Source organism: Malaclemys terrapin, chromosome 4 (assembly GCF_027887155.1).
Source record: "Malaclemys terrapin pileata isolate rMalTer1 chromosome 4, rMalTer1.hap1, whole genome shotgun sequence".
In the NCBI taxonomy this organism is placed as follows: Eukaryota; Metazoa; Chordata; order Testudines; family Emydidae; genus Malaclemys; species Malaclemys terrapin.
Window position 1 is genome coordinate 108,478,014 of NC_071508.1, and position 15,697 is coordinate 108,493,710.

The following is a 15,697-nucleotide window of genomic DNA, read 5'->3' on the forward strand; positions in this document are numbered from 1 at the left end:
TGTACAGTTGACTGTGCTAGCAGGTGGATGGACATGCCAATCTAATAAGCATCTCCCAGCTCTAGAATCTATGGGTCAAATTCAGAAATGATATATAAGGTGGTCTACATTGGATTCCATTACATTCAGGCTCCCTCAGACCTAATGACACCCACTCTGCCTAAAGGGGGCCTAAATTGGTTAATTTACACAACAGGGAGTTTGACAATGGTGTAAATTAAAGAAATTGACACTACTTCACCTTCTTCCAGTTCCTTGGTGTGTAAGTTACACCAGTTTGGACCCCGGCCTACACAGGGATAGAGTGGGCGTCATCAGGTCTGAAGGAGTCTAAATGAGTCAAATGGGATATCATTTATACAACCCTTCACGTCACTTTTGAATTTGACTCTATGAATCCACCTAGCTGCTCAATCTCATCCCCTCTGATCAGACTCCCATTCCTCTCTTTTCCTCCATGATCACATTCTCTGTCATTGGACAAACCCTTGTATCAAATCTGCATTGTTGTGTGACTCAATACCATAATATAATATAATAATTAATGGAGATATCCCATCTCCTAGAGCTGGAAGGGACCTTGAAAGGTCATTGAGTTCAGCCCCCTGCCTTCACTAGCAGGACCAAGTACTGATTTTGCCCCAGATCCCCAATTGGCCCTCTCAAGGATTGAACTCACAACCCTGGGTTTAGCAGGCCAATGCTCAAACCACTGACTTATCCCTCCCCCGAAAGAATTACCAGCAAGAATTCATCTCTGTAAAGGTCATTAATGACACTGTCATCCTATGTTAATTTGTTTAGAGCGAGAACTACTTATCTGGATCAAAGTGCTATACACAAATCAAATAAACAATCACAAATAAATAAAACGCTGCTAACCAAATCTATTTTTAAAAAAAACCTGAAAGGTAAATGGCTCAGGGGATTTGTAATGGGATATAGAGCTTGATCATAGCTAGTTCACTGGTTAAAACCTATCTCAGGTAGATAGTGATCAAAAACTGATATACCATCTGCCAGCTATTGTGTGTTCCACTTTAAATTAGTTTGGTAGTCTCAATATATTTCCTAGTGAAATGATGGTACTCTAGAACCCCCACTATAACTGGCATACCTGTTACAGTTGTAGTAGAGAGACCAAGGACTAAACAGACTATAGAAACTGAACACCCTTCTGAACCCTAGAGGTGGTTTCCCATAAGAACGGCCATTTTGGGTCAGACCAATGGTCCATCTAGCCCACTATTCTGTGTTCTGACAGTGGCCGGTGCCAGATGCTTCAGAGGAAATGAACAGAACAGGGCAATTTTCGAGTGATCCATCCCCTGTAGTTCAGTCCCAGCTTCTGGCAGTTGGTGGTTTAGGGACACTCAGAGCAACTTCCCCTTCTGAATCAAGGAAGATACTTTGTACCAGTGCAAGCATGGGGTTGCCATGGGTTTATCAACCCAGGGATTTCCTGAGATCTGTCTGAACCTTGAGACACTACAGAAAGGAGTGTCCAAGTATCCGTATGGCTCCACACTTCATCCTTTCCCTTTCTTCCTTGGTAGCATCACTCCCAGATGATCCCTGCCTGCAGCTGCACCGAAACCTTCTTCAGAGATCGAACTGTATGGAGGTGGAGATATTCCTGTTACTTGTGGTCAGATTTCTAACTGGAAATGCAGCCATTCTCCACAGGAGCTTGTTTTGGAGAGCACCTGCTCTCTGGGTCCTTCTCTTTCCTGCATCTGCCCTCTCAGAGCCATATGAAGGGATTTTGTCATGTCTGGAACTCAGGATAGGGCTCTTCACTACCACCACAATGTTGGGCCATTTTTGTCACAGTCATATATGGGAGAGGATGCTATGTATGCTACATAATGAAAGGAAATATTTTCATGAAATTAAATTAAAAAAAGAAAACCAGAATTTTTTGGATGTATACCAGGAGTACACAATGTGCAGTCCATGGTCATCCTCTCCTTGTAACTGCAACATGAGGACAGAGCTAATCAACTGCAGGTTTTTCCACTGCTAGTGAATGCAAACATCAAGCAATTTCCCCTTCTGTATCAAGGAAGATACCCACCAACACAAGCAAAAGTGCCTGTGTGCTTTTTTATACATATATATATATGCAGATTATAGAAGGGAAACCCTCAGGCTCCTGTCAAATTACTAATGCTGCCATTGTAATTGCCAAGAAATTTTTATACAAAGGGGGTACCCGATCTTTGCAAGTATTGGAATGATAAACATACAAAGAGCATTGTGCTATTGCATTAGAATGAAAGCAAAACATGCTTTAAAGAGAAGTGACATGCTACTTTAGCTGTATTGTCCATTCAGGGTGAAATGCGAGATAAAAAGTGCATAAACCTGTGGAGTAAATTCAATGTTTAAAATTTTCCAGGTGTCCATAATCTAAAGTCTCGCTAATGGTAAGCCAGGTAAGGAATTTTAAAAAACACTGATTTGTCTTGAAAAAGTGTCCTTTTAGCATGCTTTCAATCTGTTCCCGGATCATCTTCAGTGAAGAGTACTTCAGATATGGGCCAAGTGTGCAAAAACCTGGCACTTGTGGTATTTTAAATAAAAGAAAAAGGGTGGCAGAGATAGACTGAAACAAATGCCCCAAATCCAAATATGGCCAGGTTTGATTCAGAGCACTAGATCTGGACCACTCCCTGTGGTTTTGGATTCAACCAGAGTCCAAAACTGCTGGGGGACTTCTCCACATCCAGGTCTGTGCTGGGGAGGAAATAAGTAAGAATAATTATCGCTGATGTCTTGCCCTTAGTTCCAGTGCCTGCTCAGGAATCCCTTTCTTCTTGCCACTGTGAAAGCCTTTTAATCTGCTTCCCTTCCTCCCAAAAAGTTCAGTTCACCACCTGCTAATGCTTCTCTCTCCATTTCTCCCAAGGGGGTCCCTTCACTTGCTTCCTACCCTCAGGGCTTGTCTTCATTACCCGCCTGGATCGGCGTGTAGAAATCGATCTCTCAGGGATCGAATTATTGCATCTCGTCGGGACGTGACAATCGATCCCCGAATCGACGCGCGTACTCCACCAGCGCAGGTAGGAGTAAGCGCCGTCGACGGGGGAGCCACGGAGGTCGATTTGCCGCCATCCTCACAGTGGGGTAAGTCGGCTCGGATACGTCGAATTCAGTTACGCTATTCACGTAGCTGAATTTGTGTATCTTAAATCAATTCCCCCCCCCCCACCAGTGTAGACCTAGCCTCAGTGGCTTCCCTTCCTGTCAGTGCAAGGGGACTGGCCACCTGTATATTTCTAATATGCAGATATCTATTGAGGATTCTGGAGTTTTCATTTATTTTATGGTATTCCCCTGACAGCCCTAGAAATCTGGCAAGGACCCTTTAAAGGGGAAATGGAGATTATTGTTCTATTTTGAGCATGTCAGATGTGTGCAAGGGATATTTGGCAGATCTTTGCTGCAAGTCATAGGTAAATCAGGAAACTAAAACCAAAGGTGTTTTTTGTTTGGCCATTGTAATGGCAAAATACAACAATTGAGGATTTGCCAAACCCAAAGCAGAGTCTTATGAGCCCATTATCTCTAAAAGGAAGTGATTATTTTGCTAGATTTATTTCAATTGTTCAGAAAAGCACCTATTATTGATAAAACCACACACTGAACAATAAAACTCCAAAACAAAACACTACATTTGAGCATTGTCCACATAAGGACCCCCACCAATAAAATAAAAGTCTCCCCCAGCCATCCCAACTCACTCATCCCAACCTGTCAGGGAAGGCTTGGGAAAACAGGTCCAATAACATGCACTGATGGGCATAAAATCTAGGCTATTTCAGAGCAGGGGGAAGTAAATTCTAGAATCAAGATCCTGTGACAGGGTGCTATTAGCAGCACCCTAATGACTGACATTGCTGAAGGCAATTATACACTTTCTGTTGGGGGATTGTGAGCACCTGGGTGACAATCACTGGGTTAACATGGTCATTGGGGGAATATAAGGGGATGAAACAGGCAGCACAAGAGGAACTCAGAGTGTGAGCCTGGGCTGGGGAACCCAGTGTGCGTTTGTAACTGTGAAACCATCTCAACTGGCCAGGGAGTGAGGTTCTCCAGATAGCGGGGGAGGTGCCCTGTGACAGGGCTCTTCACCAAAAATACCCTGGTTTAAAAAAGGCAACTGTAAAGCTCCTCTGTTTGATGACCACAAATGCCCCAGTATCACATGAACAGACGTGAAACCAGTATTTGTATAAACTATATACATGGTATGTCTTCGCATACAAACAGGAATCACTTTGCCCAGCACTGCAAAATGCAGCATCTGTTTAACAGTGCACATCAATACTGTTCTTCAGTTCAGGCCAGGATTTAAATTGGAATAGCAAATCTAGTTGGAATTATTAGTCCATGTGCCCTTATTAATTCCTAACAGATTGTTTTCCTTCTTACAAAGCGCAATCACTGAGCTCTGGAGCACATCCACATCAAAATTATTGTTAACTTGAGATAAGTTCTTATTACATAAAACCTGGCATGAAGAATCTGTAAGGAAACATTCAAACTATTTAAATGCTGAATCCTGAATGCCAAAACCAGAAGATCAACTACAGCATGCATGAGGATCCCGTGAGTGAGTATATCCAAGTTCACTGATAAATCAAGTAAGATACAAGTGAAAAGCCTTAAGGTCTGGCAGAAATAAGTTGATTAAGAACCTAATCAAAGCTGGTTGGTCAAATAACCTGAACTAAACCCAGGTCAACATGAACCAAGTAAATTATGATCATGTACTGATAGTAATATTGGGTAAGGAGAATTCACTCAGGTATGTTAGAAAGAAATGAAATCAGATGACTATTGTTATCAATCTTTTACTCTAAGCCAAGGCTTTTCAGAACAGGCTCCACTACTGCTCACTTGAATGAAAAAGACCAGAAATCAAAGAGGAATTAATGATATAAAAGGAAGGAGCTCTTGCAAAACAACAGATGGAATGAGATCGGAAACACATGTAGTAAGCTGAACTCTTCTAATATGAGCAAAAATGACAGAAATTGGATCAAGAGGCAGGGGGAGGAAATCACCATTAGATAAGTTTCTGACTAGGGCTAGTAGGAAAGTTCATATCTGGACTTGGATCCTCTCTTAACTTTTCCAACGATCGGGGGTTTTGAATCCAAGGTGTTGGTTTAGCTTGTTACAAAGATATCAGTCAGCCATGAAATCTAAATCACAAAATGGATCAAAACTTTCCCAAAATTTGTGGGCTGGAGTTTCAGTCTCAGGTTTTTGATGTGGGCCTTTGTCTACTCTTGAGTATGTAAGAGACAGAATGGCATTTTCTCATTTACACTGAGATGACTGTAACACGGCACCCTCTCTCACTGTCCTCTGATGCCACAGAAACCCCTCAGTGGCAACTTTGTGTGAATTTATTTATATTCCCATCACCAACACCAGTTGCCTTGTGCAGCAAAGTATTTACAGTGATTCTTGTCCTTTAGCGCTTACCCACAGGGCCAGGGAAGAACAGAGGTCTCTCTTCCTCAAGATCTCAGAGCATACTGGGCTCAGCCAGCCCTGGTCCTCTCTCCTTACTTCTTCCCTGTGTCTTCTTTTCTACTCCGCAGTTGATGGCTAATTGGTTCCTCAGTTCTCCCAGACTGATCAGCTAATTAGCTGCACCTCCCCAATGAGCCTTCTCCAGGGGAGCTGTTTGGTGCCTAAGAGAGGTGCTGGCTCACCTGTTAGCTTCCAGCCCTCTGTCACACACTTCCCCAGTTGTCGAACGCTGAGGTTCCTTTTCCCTCATGCCCTCCCTTCTTTAGAGGAGGCACCAGGTGTCTGTTTCCCGCACTTCCCTCCAGGGGGGTCATCTCGTCTACACCCACAGAAGTCATATTTCATAGAGAAGGAACACCTCCATAATTCAGTTTCAGTCCCCTGGTCTTCATACCAGGGGCAATTCGAAGGTCTAATCTCCTCCCATTCACCCTTTTCATTTTGGGTCAGGGTGAATCCCTTCATCTTCTTTTTCTATGGTCTCTTGTTCTCCTAGTCCTACCAACATATCTCATAGTTCCTCCTCTCAAGGCTATAGTAGCAAACATTCTGTGGACAGCCCATCCTCCTCTATAGTTTTGGGCTTCCTTCCCCCCCCTGCTCCCAATGCCTACTTGGCCAGTTCTTCCCTTTTTCCATTTTCTCCTCAGGAACATTCATTTCCCTCTTTCACCCCCTGGCTTGTATCTTGTTGTCTAGGGTTCTTCTGTTCCCCTACTTCGAGCCATTTCTTCATCTTCCTCAGTGGCTCAGTTCCCTTCTGCCATGGACACTAGATGCCTACTTTGTTCCTAAACAGGAAGGAGTTCCAGTTCATCCCTAATACCAACAGATGGGGCAACTTATCCACAACTCCAAGCTGTTTCTATCTCAACTTAACCTGGACCTCTAGGGATATCTTGGCTATTGGGTAGAGTCTTCTCTCCCCATGGATGCACTCCAGACTCAGCCTTTCCCTGATAGGATTCAGTGTGACTTTACCACATCTTTCCTAGCCAATGAACACCTGGCCACTCTCAAGATGGTTGCCTTTTGTTTTAATAAATATGTTGGAGAAGGAAGTTCCCGCCTGAAATTATTCTGAATCTCAGGAAACGCTTATGATAATGGTTTGGATTTTTTGTGACAATATTTTGCAATACGTTTGCTGTATTTAATAATTTTCTATTATTGTACAATAATAATATGATTATTTATCCGTAGCAGGTTTTGGAGAAGGGACAAGATATAAAAATATGTTCTTGTAAACTATAAACAAGCAATGTGCTCAGTGGAGTTATTTCCTGCTAAATGTACATTTGAAAATAATTTTGTTTCATTCTGCATTAGGACACCAAAGAAGATCTCAAATCTGAGGAATTCATCTAAGTTACTATACATAGTGTGACAAAGTTCCTCCTCTATCTTGGTGGGTCCTGCGCTTATTGGCGGATTTTCTTGCCTCAGAGATTCACCATGTGGGTTGGGGAACAGCCCAGAGACCTTCCCCTCTGGGAGAACCCACAGTCCAGGTCAATTGGGAGGTTTGGGGGAAACCCGGGCCCACCCTCTACTCCGGGTTCCAGCCCAGGGCCCTGTGGACTGCAGCTGTCTATAGTGCCTCCTGTAATAGCTGCATGACAGCTACAACTCCCTGGGCTACTTCCCCATGGCGTCCTCCAAACACCTTCCTTATTCTCACCACAGGACCTTCCTCCTGGTGTCTAATAACGCTTGTGCTCCTCAGCCCTCCAGCAGCACACCCTCTCACTCTCAGCTCCTTGCGCCTCTTGCTCCCAGCTCCTCACACTCGCACCACAAACTGAAGTGAGCTCCTTTTTAAAACCCAGGTGCCCTGATTAGCCTGCCTTAATTGATTCTAGCAGCTTCTTCTTAATTGGCTCCAGGTGTCCTAATTAGCCTGCCTACCTTAACTGGTTTTAGCAGGTTCCTGATTACTCTAGTGCAGCCCTTGCTCTGGTCACTCAGGGAACAGAAAACTACTCATCCAGTGACCAGTATATTTGCCCTCTATCAGACTCCTGTACCCCACTGGTCTGGGTCTGTCACAATAGAAAGAAACAGAAAGTTCTCTCTCTCTCTTTGTTATTTTAGCCCAGTGCATTCCACTTCCTCTTCCAAAGGAAATGATATACCCAGTTGGAAGACTATTGCTGTACTTTCCAACAAAAGAAGGCCTAAACAGCCCATGGTGCATTTGTTAATCTCACAGCAAATCTTTTGTTACCTTTTTTTTTCTTAATTGGATTATCCTTATGGAAGATAAAGCAGTCAGTAGAATAAATAAAGTATTGGATCCCTATAGTCTCTCTGATGGCTACAACAAACTTTCATTAACGTTGATAAAAGTTACTTGTATCCTGTGAGTGGGTGGGGAGTGAGCATTCCAGTTCCTAAGAACTTCTAGATAGTGATCCTGTCAAAATACAGAAGGTCAGGTTTTTTTTTAACTAAAAAACCTTGATGATCTCACTTTAATGGAAGACTGGTGAACTGACGGGTATCCTAATCTGAATGAATAATCACTTTTGCTTCTCCTTCTGCTTAGCCTTGATTGAAGGGAGGTATACTTTTCACTCATCAGAGTTACCAACAGGTGGCACAGAAATGATTTTGTAATGCTCATTATTTTTGAGCTAAATATAGTAAAGTGTTTTTCCAACTAGAAAGCTGTAGTTTGTGCCAGATTGGTATATGTGTTAGTTCAAACAAATGTACCAATATCATAACTTCACAATGTTTTATTGTTGGGAAAATGAACACTTGTGCAACAACTGACAGAAACTGTTTGAGGGATAATTAAGCTAGTTATGGGAATTTTGGGGAGACAAAAGGAAACCTGCTAATGGAAAATTGTTTGGGGGGATGAGGATTTGGGCCAAATATATAAAGTTAGGCCAAGCTGTAACTGGAGGTCCAAACTTACCAGTGTTTGAGTAGCTTTATGTCCAGTGTTAGAGTTTTGGCTCATCTTCACAAACAGGTTTGAAAGGGTAAAATACCTGCACAAAAGTTTCACTTTCCCCACTCCAGATCTTCTAATAGAATCCTGTCAGCATAAAGCTGACGTGTAAAAAGTGGTGAATTAGGCCCAATAACGTCCAACTACGGGGCACCGCCATGAAATTTCATCATTCTCAGACATACCATCTTAAAGAAATGGTACATCCAAAAACAACATTGCAACATTAGAAGACACAGAGTTTGTGACTAGAGCTGGGTAAACAATGCAAAATAAATAAATAAAAATTAAAAATTATGTTAATATTTGCTTGGATTTATAAGTGAATTCAATTCACATTCCCTATGCTTGCTCTCTTTTTGTTCACACCCTCAAATATTTGTGCAGTTGAGTTTTACTGGCATCAGTGTTCCTGGAAAGCAAATTTCAAAGTTGCAAGTGAAAGTATTCACAGAAATTGTGAACTTTTGATTAGGGTGCAAGTATTTGCTTTGGATATGGTTGTGTATCATCCTATCAGGGAATGGAAACCATACCTTGTTCCTTATCAGAGCAATCATAACTGTATGACCCAAGATGTTTGCCCAGAGATTAGCAGATTGGCCTAACAGTTGGTTAAAGCCTAATATGCAGAGTGTGGATGAAATTATGGACTCCAGAATTCTGGAGCAATTTCTACAAGGCCTTCCTGAGAACGCAAGTGTCTGGGTTGGTTAGGAGGCTTCAATTCAAAACCCTGGAGGCGAATGTCAAACTCACAGAGGAGTTTGAGGAAGCAGATTTTCCCTGACAGGTACATTGTCCATTTAATAAACCTGAACTAGAAAAGAAGTTCAGGTTTATTAACCTGGGGTGAAGCCTCACCTTTCAACTGGCAATGCTAGCACTTTACTATGGTCAGTTTCACAAATAGTTGGCACTAGTAATGTCTACATTTGTTACGTTATGAATTCAGATGTCAAGCTCCAATAGCCAGAAATCCAATACCACAGATTTTTTTTCTTCTAAATGAACAATACGATAGAACAGAAATTTTAAGACAATTTTTTTTTAAAATTGGTCACCACGTGTACTCACAAAAACACAAATTTGTATGGCTAATGCAGGAAAATGGGGGCAAAGTATAGTTGGTGTGAAATAACCCAATTTTCATGTGCTAATTTGGGGAACATCCTTTTGTACTAACTTTTGAAAGCATAACCCATTGCAGCAGATCTCAAAAATATTTCTAAGGCAATATGGCACTTTAGTTTCAAATAAAAACATTACTTGAGATGATGAATACAGTAAGCAAATTTAAATGTTCAACTTTTATTTAATAGGATCTCCTTTTGCTATTATTTGAAGACAGTATTTCATAAAAAGTATTTAACACCTTCAGATGACCTCTAACCAGAAATGCATCATGCTATTCAAATACTGTCTATTAAGTGCTGTAAAAAACAGTAAGTAAACATAAATGCCATTAAAGGGAAAAGTTATCTTACTTGGACAAGTTCTAGCATTAAATTTTCTGACAGCTCCCAATTTGGACATTTTCCAGTGTCAATAAAACTTGTTCAAGCAGAACCTTACCTGGTTTTCACTACATCAAGAGGGTGCATGAGGCAAATTTCTACAAGACCTGTAAGATGATAAAGAAGAGAGGCCCAATCAACATTTGTAAAAACAGCAGTCTTTTTTGCACTGACCTCAATGGTTTTCTAAGGCCTGGTCTACACTAGGAGGTTATGTCGAATTTAGCAGCGTTAACTTGAATTAATCCTGCACCCGTCCACACAACGAAGCTATTTATTTCGACATAGAGGTCTCTTTAAATCGATTTCTGTACTCCTCCCCGACGAGGGGAGTAGCGCTAAATTCGACATGGCCATGTCGAATTAGGGTAGGTGTGGATGTAATTCAATGCTAATAGCTCCGGGAGCTATCCCACAGTGCACCACTCTGTTGATGCTCTAGACAGCAGTCTGAGCTCGGATGCTCTGACCAGCCACACAGGAAAAGCCCTGGGAAAATCTGAATTCCTTTTCCTGTCTGGCCAGTTTGAATCTCATTTCCTGTTTGGACATCGTGGCGAGCTCAGCAGCACTGGCAAGGTTGCAGAGCTCTCCAGCAGAGGTGACCATGCAATCGCAGAATAGAAAGAGGGCCCCAGCATGGACTGCTCGGGAAGTCTTGGATCTGATCGCTGTGTGGGGTGATAAGTCCATGCTTTCAGAGCTGCGATCGAAAAAACGGAATGCGAAGATCTACGAGAAGATCTCCAAAGCCATGACGGAGAAAGGATACAGCCGGGATGCAACGCAGTGCCGCGTGAAAATTAAGGAGCTGAGACAAGGGTACCAGAAGACCAAAGAGTCAAACGGATGCTCCGGATCCCAGCCCCAGACATGCCGTTTCTACGAGGCACTGCATTCCATTCTAGGTGTGGCCGCCACCACTACCCCACCACTGTCCGTGGACTCTGACAATGGGGTATTGTCGATAGCCGCTTCCTCGGAGATGTTCACGGACGGGGAAGATGAGGAAGGAGATGAGGAGGACGAGGCAGTCGACAGCGCTTTCAACACTGATTTCCCCGACAGCCAGGATCTCTTCATCACCCTCATGGAGATCCCCTACCAACCCTCCCAAGGCGGTAACCCAGACCGTGAATCAGAGGAAACATCAGTAGGTAAGTGTTTTAAACATTTATTTTGAACAGAATAGGAATGGTATCTTAACAATGGGTTTTTCATGATTAGTTTGCCCTAGGCGCTTTAGTTTCTAGTCCTTGCCAGTGCAGCTCCTGAAAAATTCTGTCAATATATCCGGGGATAGAGCAGAAAACCTCCTGGGACATCTCCACAAAGGTCTCCTGGAGGTATTGTGAAAGCCTTTGCATCAGGTTCCCGGGAAGAGCGGCCTTATTGCGTCCTCCATGGTAGGAAACTTTTCCGCGCCAGGCTAGCAGCAAGTACTCCGGGATCATTGCCTCGCAAAGCATGGCGGCATACGGCCCTGGTGCTTGCTGGCATTCACGCAGCATGCGGTCTTTCTCTGTCTCCGAAATCCTCATCAGAGTGATATACTCATGGTGACCTGCTTTGAATTAGGGGAATGTTAGTATTGGGACTGATTGCCTGTTCCTTTACATAACTGTAACCGCCGGTTTACAGCCACGTGATGGAGGCGGGACAGGGGCAGCATACAGGGATCTTTCCCGGGGACAGCCGTGAGGGGGGTGGGACAGGGGCAGAATTCATGCTGGCCGGATTGCCGGCAGCAGGAACTGGCCAACGCTAGGAGCATTGCTTGGAACGTGAAAGGAGGGCACTGCTATAAATTAAGCTTTAAGCAGCCAAAAGTCTACGGCTTACCATGTCCGCCTGCTAGCCGAATTCCGTTGTCCGGCCCTGCTTGTGTGATCTGTACAGCAAGACCCCAGGCACTCAATGGGAAGGCCAGAAGAGCGCGCGAACTGATTGCCCGCCGGCGCTTTCACGGATGGAGGGCGGGAGTGACGGTTGAATGATGACAGTTACCCAAAACCACCCTCGATACATTTTTTGCCCCAGCAGGCATTGGGGGCTCGACCCAGAATTCCAAAGGGCAGCGGGGACTGCAGGAACTGTGGGATAGCTGCTCACAGTGCACCGCTTCCAATGTCGATGCTTGCCCCGTTAGTGTGGACTCACAAAGTCGAATTACTGTCCTTAGTGTGGATACACACATTCGACTTTGTAATATCGGTTCCACAAATTCGCTTTAAGTAAAATCGAACTACTCTCGTAGTGTAGACATACCCTAAGTGTGAACGTTAAAATAGAAAGCTCAGTACAATGAAGGAAACTGAGCTAAAAGCTGAGGGCAAAGTACAAAAACATATTACATAGTAAAGGTGCTCTTCTGAAATATATTCCACACAGATTAAAAAAAAATATTTATGGAAAAGTAAGCTCTTTCCTCTCAAACAACTAAATAGATTAACTTTCAATGACCACTCAATAACAAGAAGACATACATAAATATAGGGGCTGAGTATTACTATTAGTATTAAAAACTCAATGTACTGAACCATTATTCCCAAGAACTATACTTATTCTTTGGTAACAGTTTTGATTATTTTTTAAATCGACTATTACCGGTTTCATCATTTGTAAAAGTGAGGGTTTTTTTTCTGTACCATTTTGGCCAATATAATGCAACACTTAGATCAGAGGGCAGACAAAAGATGTTGTTAGCAGTCACCGTAGACACATTATGAGGTGGTAAGTTTTGGTGATGAGCTATTCATGATAACAGTGGGAAAGTGGGGGTTACAAACTATATGCTCCATTTAATTCCTGTTGCTCACCATTCTATAACTGGGACACCTGAAAAAACCCACTGGCATCATGGACAAATAGAATTCAATGAATTCTCATTTTTCTTGGAAGGAAAATTAATTTCCTCTAAAGGAAAATATAAAGCTTAAGTAGAGAAGAAGATAGTCCCAGAGCATCACAGGCACGTGTAGTCATTCCCAGTGCAGATGCAATTACTGACCCTTGAAGTAAGAGCACTTCTCTTATCTACAAGTTGTTATACACTCTACTCTTCTAGCACACATCAGAGCTCCTTGACATCTTCTTGCCATTTTCTACATTCACCTGCTTCATGTCCATCCATATGCCTCCCATTCCAAACACCAACATACACCTCTACCCCAATATAACACTGTCTTCGGGAGCCAAAAAATCTTACCACATTATAGGTGAAACTGCGTTATATCGAACTTGCATTGATCTGCCGGAGTGCACAGTTGTCGTGTCCCAACCCCCCCCCCCCCCCCCCCGTAGCACTGCTTTACCACGTTATATCTGAATTCATGTTATATTGGGTCGCATTATATAGGGGTAGAGGTGTACCAGAAACAACTGTACTGATCAGTCCACAACAAAAGTGCATTGCTGGGATTTGAAACAGATTTGTGTAGAAGGTTGATACCAAGCCACTACGTTCTCTTTAAAAGCTCTTTTAAAATATGAAAAAATTGAAGGGTAAAAGTGTGTGCTCACATGCATGATATGAGGTGATTACATGTTTTTGGGAACTATGGTGTCCTGTCTTATTGAGTCTCTTTTTGATGGCTTCCACAGTTTCCCCGTGTTTGGCCAAAAATAACTAGTTTATATGTTTTAAAGTTTTAAAAAAATCAAATAAAGAAAGGATTTTCAGGACTATTCATTTTTAACATGATTTGAATTTCTCTGCTTCATCTATTTGCTATTTTAGTGACAAGCAACTTGCAATCAACCTGTAATGCTGTATGCAACGTATAGCAGGAAGCTGAATGTAAAACCACCAGTGTAAAGCTGTAGCTGAAAAGTCAAGCATACAAGCGTCAGAAAATTCAAATGTTAAGCTTTCTACAGGAGCCTTTATTCTGTTACACTATTCATGCAGTTCAGACTGTGCATACATTTAACAAATAGCCTGTGAATATATTCTTCTTTACCAAGGAAATCCAAAATTAAAAATACTGAGTTGAAATGGGAGTTTTGCTGTTGACTTAAATGGAGCCATGATTCCAATCACCATGTCTTTGCTAATTAGGGTTACCATACATCCGGATTTTCCCGGACATGTCTGGCTTTTTGGGCTCCAAATCCCCGTCCGGGGGGAAATCCCAAAAAGCCGGACATGTCCGGGAAAATTGGGACATGTGGGGCTGGCGGTGCTGGGCTGGGGGCCGGCAGTGCCGGGGGGCGCCGAGGGCCAGCGGTGCCGGGGACCGGGGGGCGCCGAGGGCCGGGGGCTGGCGGTGCCGAGCGCCGGGGGGCCGGCGGTGCCGGGGACCGGGGGGCGCCGAGGGCCGGGGGCTGGCGGTGCCGAGCGCCGGGGGGCCGGCGGTGCCAAGCGCCGGGGGGTCGGTGGTTCCGGGGGCCGCCGAGCGCCGGCAGCTGGTGGGTGCTGAGCGGGCTGGGAGTGCTCGGCCGGGGGCCGGGGCGGGGGGTGTTGAGTGGGCCAGGGGTGCTCGGCTGGGCTGGGGACCAGCAGTGCTGGGCGGGCCGGGGGTGCTCGGCCAGGGACCCGGGGGCCGGGCCAGGGGGTGCTGAGCGGGCCGGGGGTGCTCGGCCGGGGGCCCGGGGGTGCTCAGCCGGGCCGGGGACCGGCAGTGCTGGGCGGGCCGGGGGTGCTCGGCCGGGGGCAGGGCCCGGGGCCCGAGCCGACCCCAGGGCCCGAGCCAACCCAGGCTGGAAACGCCGGGGGGCCAGCCTGGGCCGCGTCTCCTCCCCCCACACCCCCCTTACCTGCTTCAGGCTTCCCGCGAATCAAATGTTCGCGGGAAGCAGGGGAGGGGGCGGAGTTGGGGCGGGGACTTTGGGGAAGGGGCGGAGTTGGGCGGGGGCGTGGGCAGGGCTGGGCCGGGGCCCCGTGGAGTGTCCTCCTTTTGGAGGCTCAAAATATGGTAACCCTATGCTAATACTTTGCTAACATTAATCTAAAGACTTTTTGAATTTATCACCTTAAAATTGCATTAAAATTTGATTTTGGATTTAATTTTTCCTTTGTTGTGTTGTTGTTTAAAAACTAGAAAGGGAAAAAAGCCTGGTTAAGTTGTTCACACAGGGTGTCTTTCACTGATGCATCATTAACTCCTTAACAACCTTAATTTTTTAGGCCCTGCTTCATTCAGGAAAGCATTTAAGCATGTGGTTAAATCCCACAGAATTTAAGTATCTACTTAAGTGCTTTCCTGAATAAGACCTGGACACCGTAAGGTCTAAGGCACAGATACTGCTACCACTGACTTCAGTGGCATAGGACCTGGTCCCAATTAAGGTGTCCTTATACAGTTATTGGCCTCTGAAACCTAAAGCAATTCATTGTGTGCCAGACATTTTCAACCACTTTTACTTTCTCCAAAACACAAAGAGAAATTGTTCTAATATCTATGAGTGAAAATTTAATTTTTCAGCATTCACAACTCAAAGTATTAAACCAATTTAATGTAGCATTGGGCCCTGGCGGTGCAGCAGACGCAGCGTGGCTGGACCTGTCAGTGGGGCTATTTACAGGTGCAAAGATCTGCTTGCATGATGTCTATTGTAGAATCAGGGTCTTGAGTTCTTTTTTCCCCAAACTCTGAACTAAGCTTGGCTTATAATAATGTTTCTAGCTTCAACTACTTCTGAGCTATTAAAATACAAACTTTCA

General features: G+C 44.2%; 1 protein-coding gene across 4 annotated transcripts in view; it reads right to left on the reverse strand.

Annotated features, from left to right (window-relative positions):
- The window catches only part of SLC25A21 (solute carrier family 25 member 21), a 369,737-nt gene that overhangs the window by 132,996 nt on the left and 221,044 nt on the right, over positions 1-15,697 (reverse strand). For all 4 annotated transcript variants that reach the window (XM_054025834.1, XM_054025833.1, XM_054025832.1 and 1 more), the window contains one exon: positions 10,091-10,139. In XM_054025834.1, coding sequence (XP_053881809.1) covers positions 10,091-10,119 — 29 coding nt within the window. In that variant the 5' untranslated portion in view covers positions 10,120-10,139. The remainder of the gene's footprint in view (positions 1-10,090; positions 10,140-15,697) is intronic.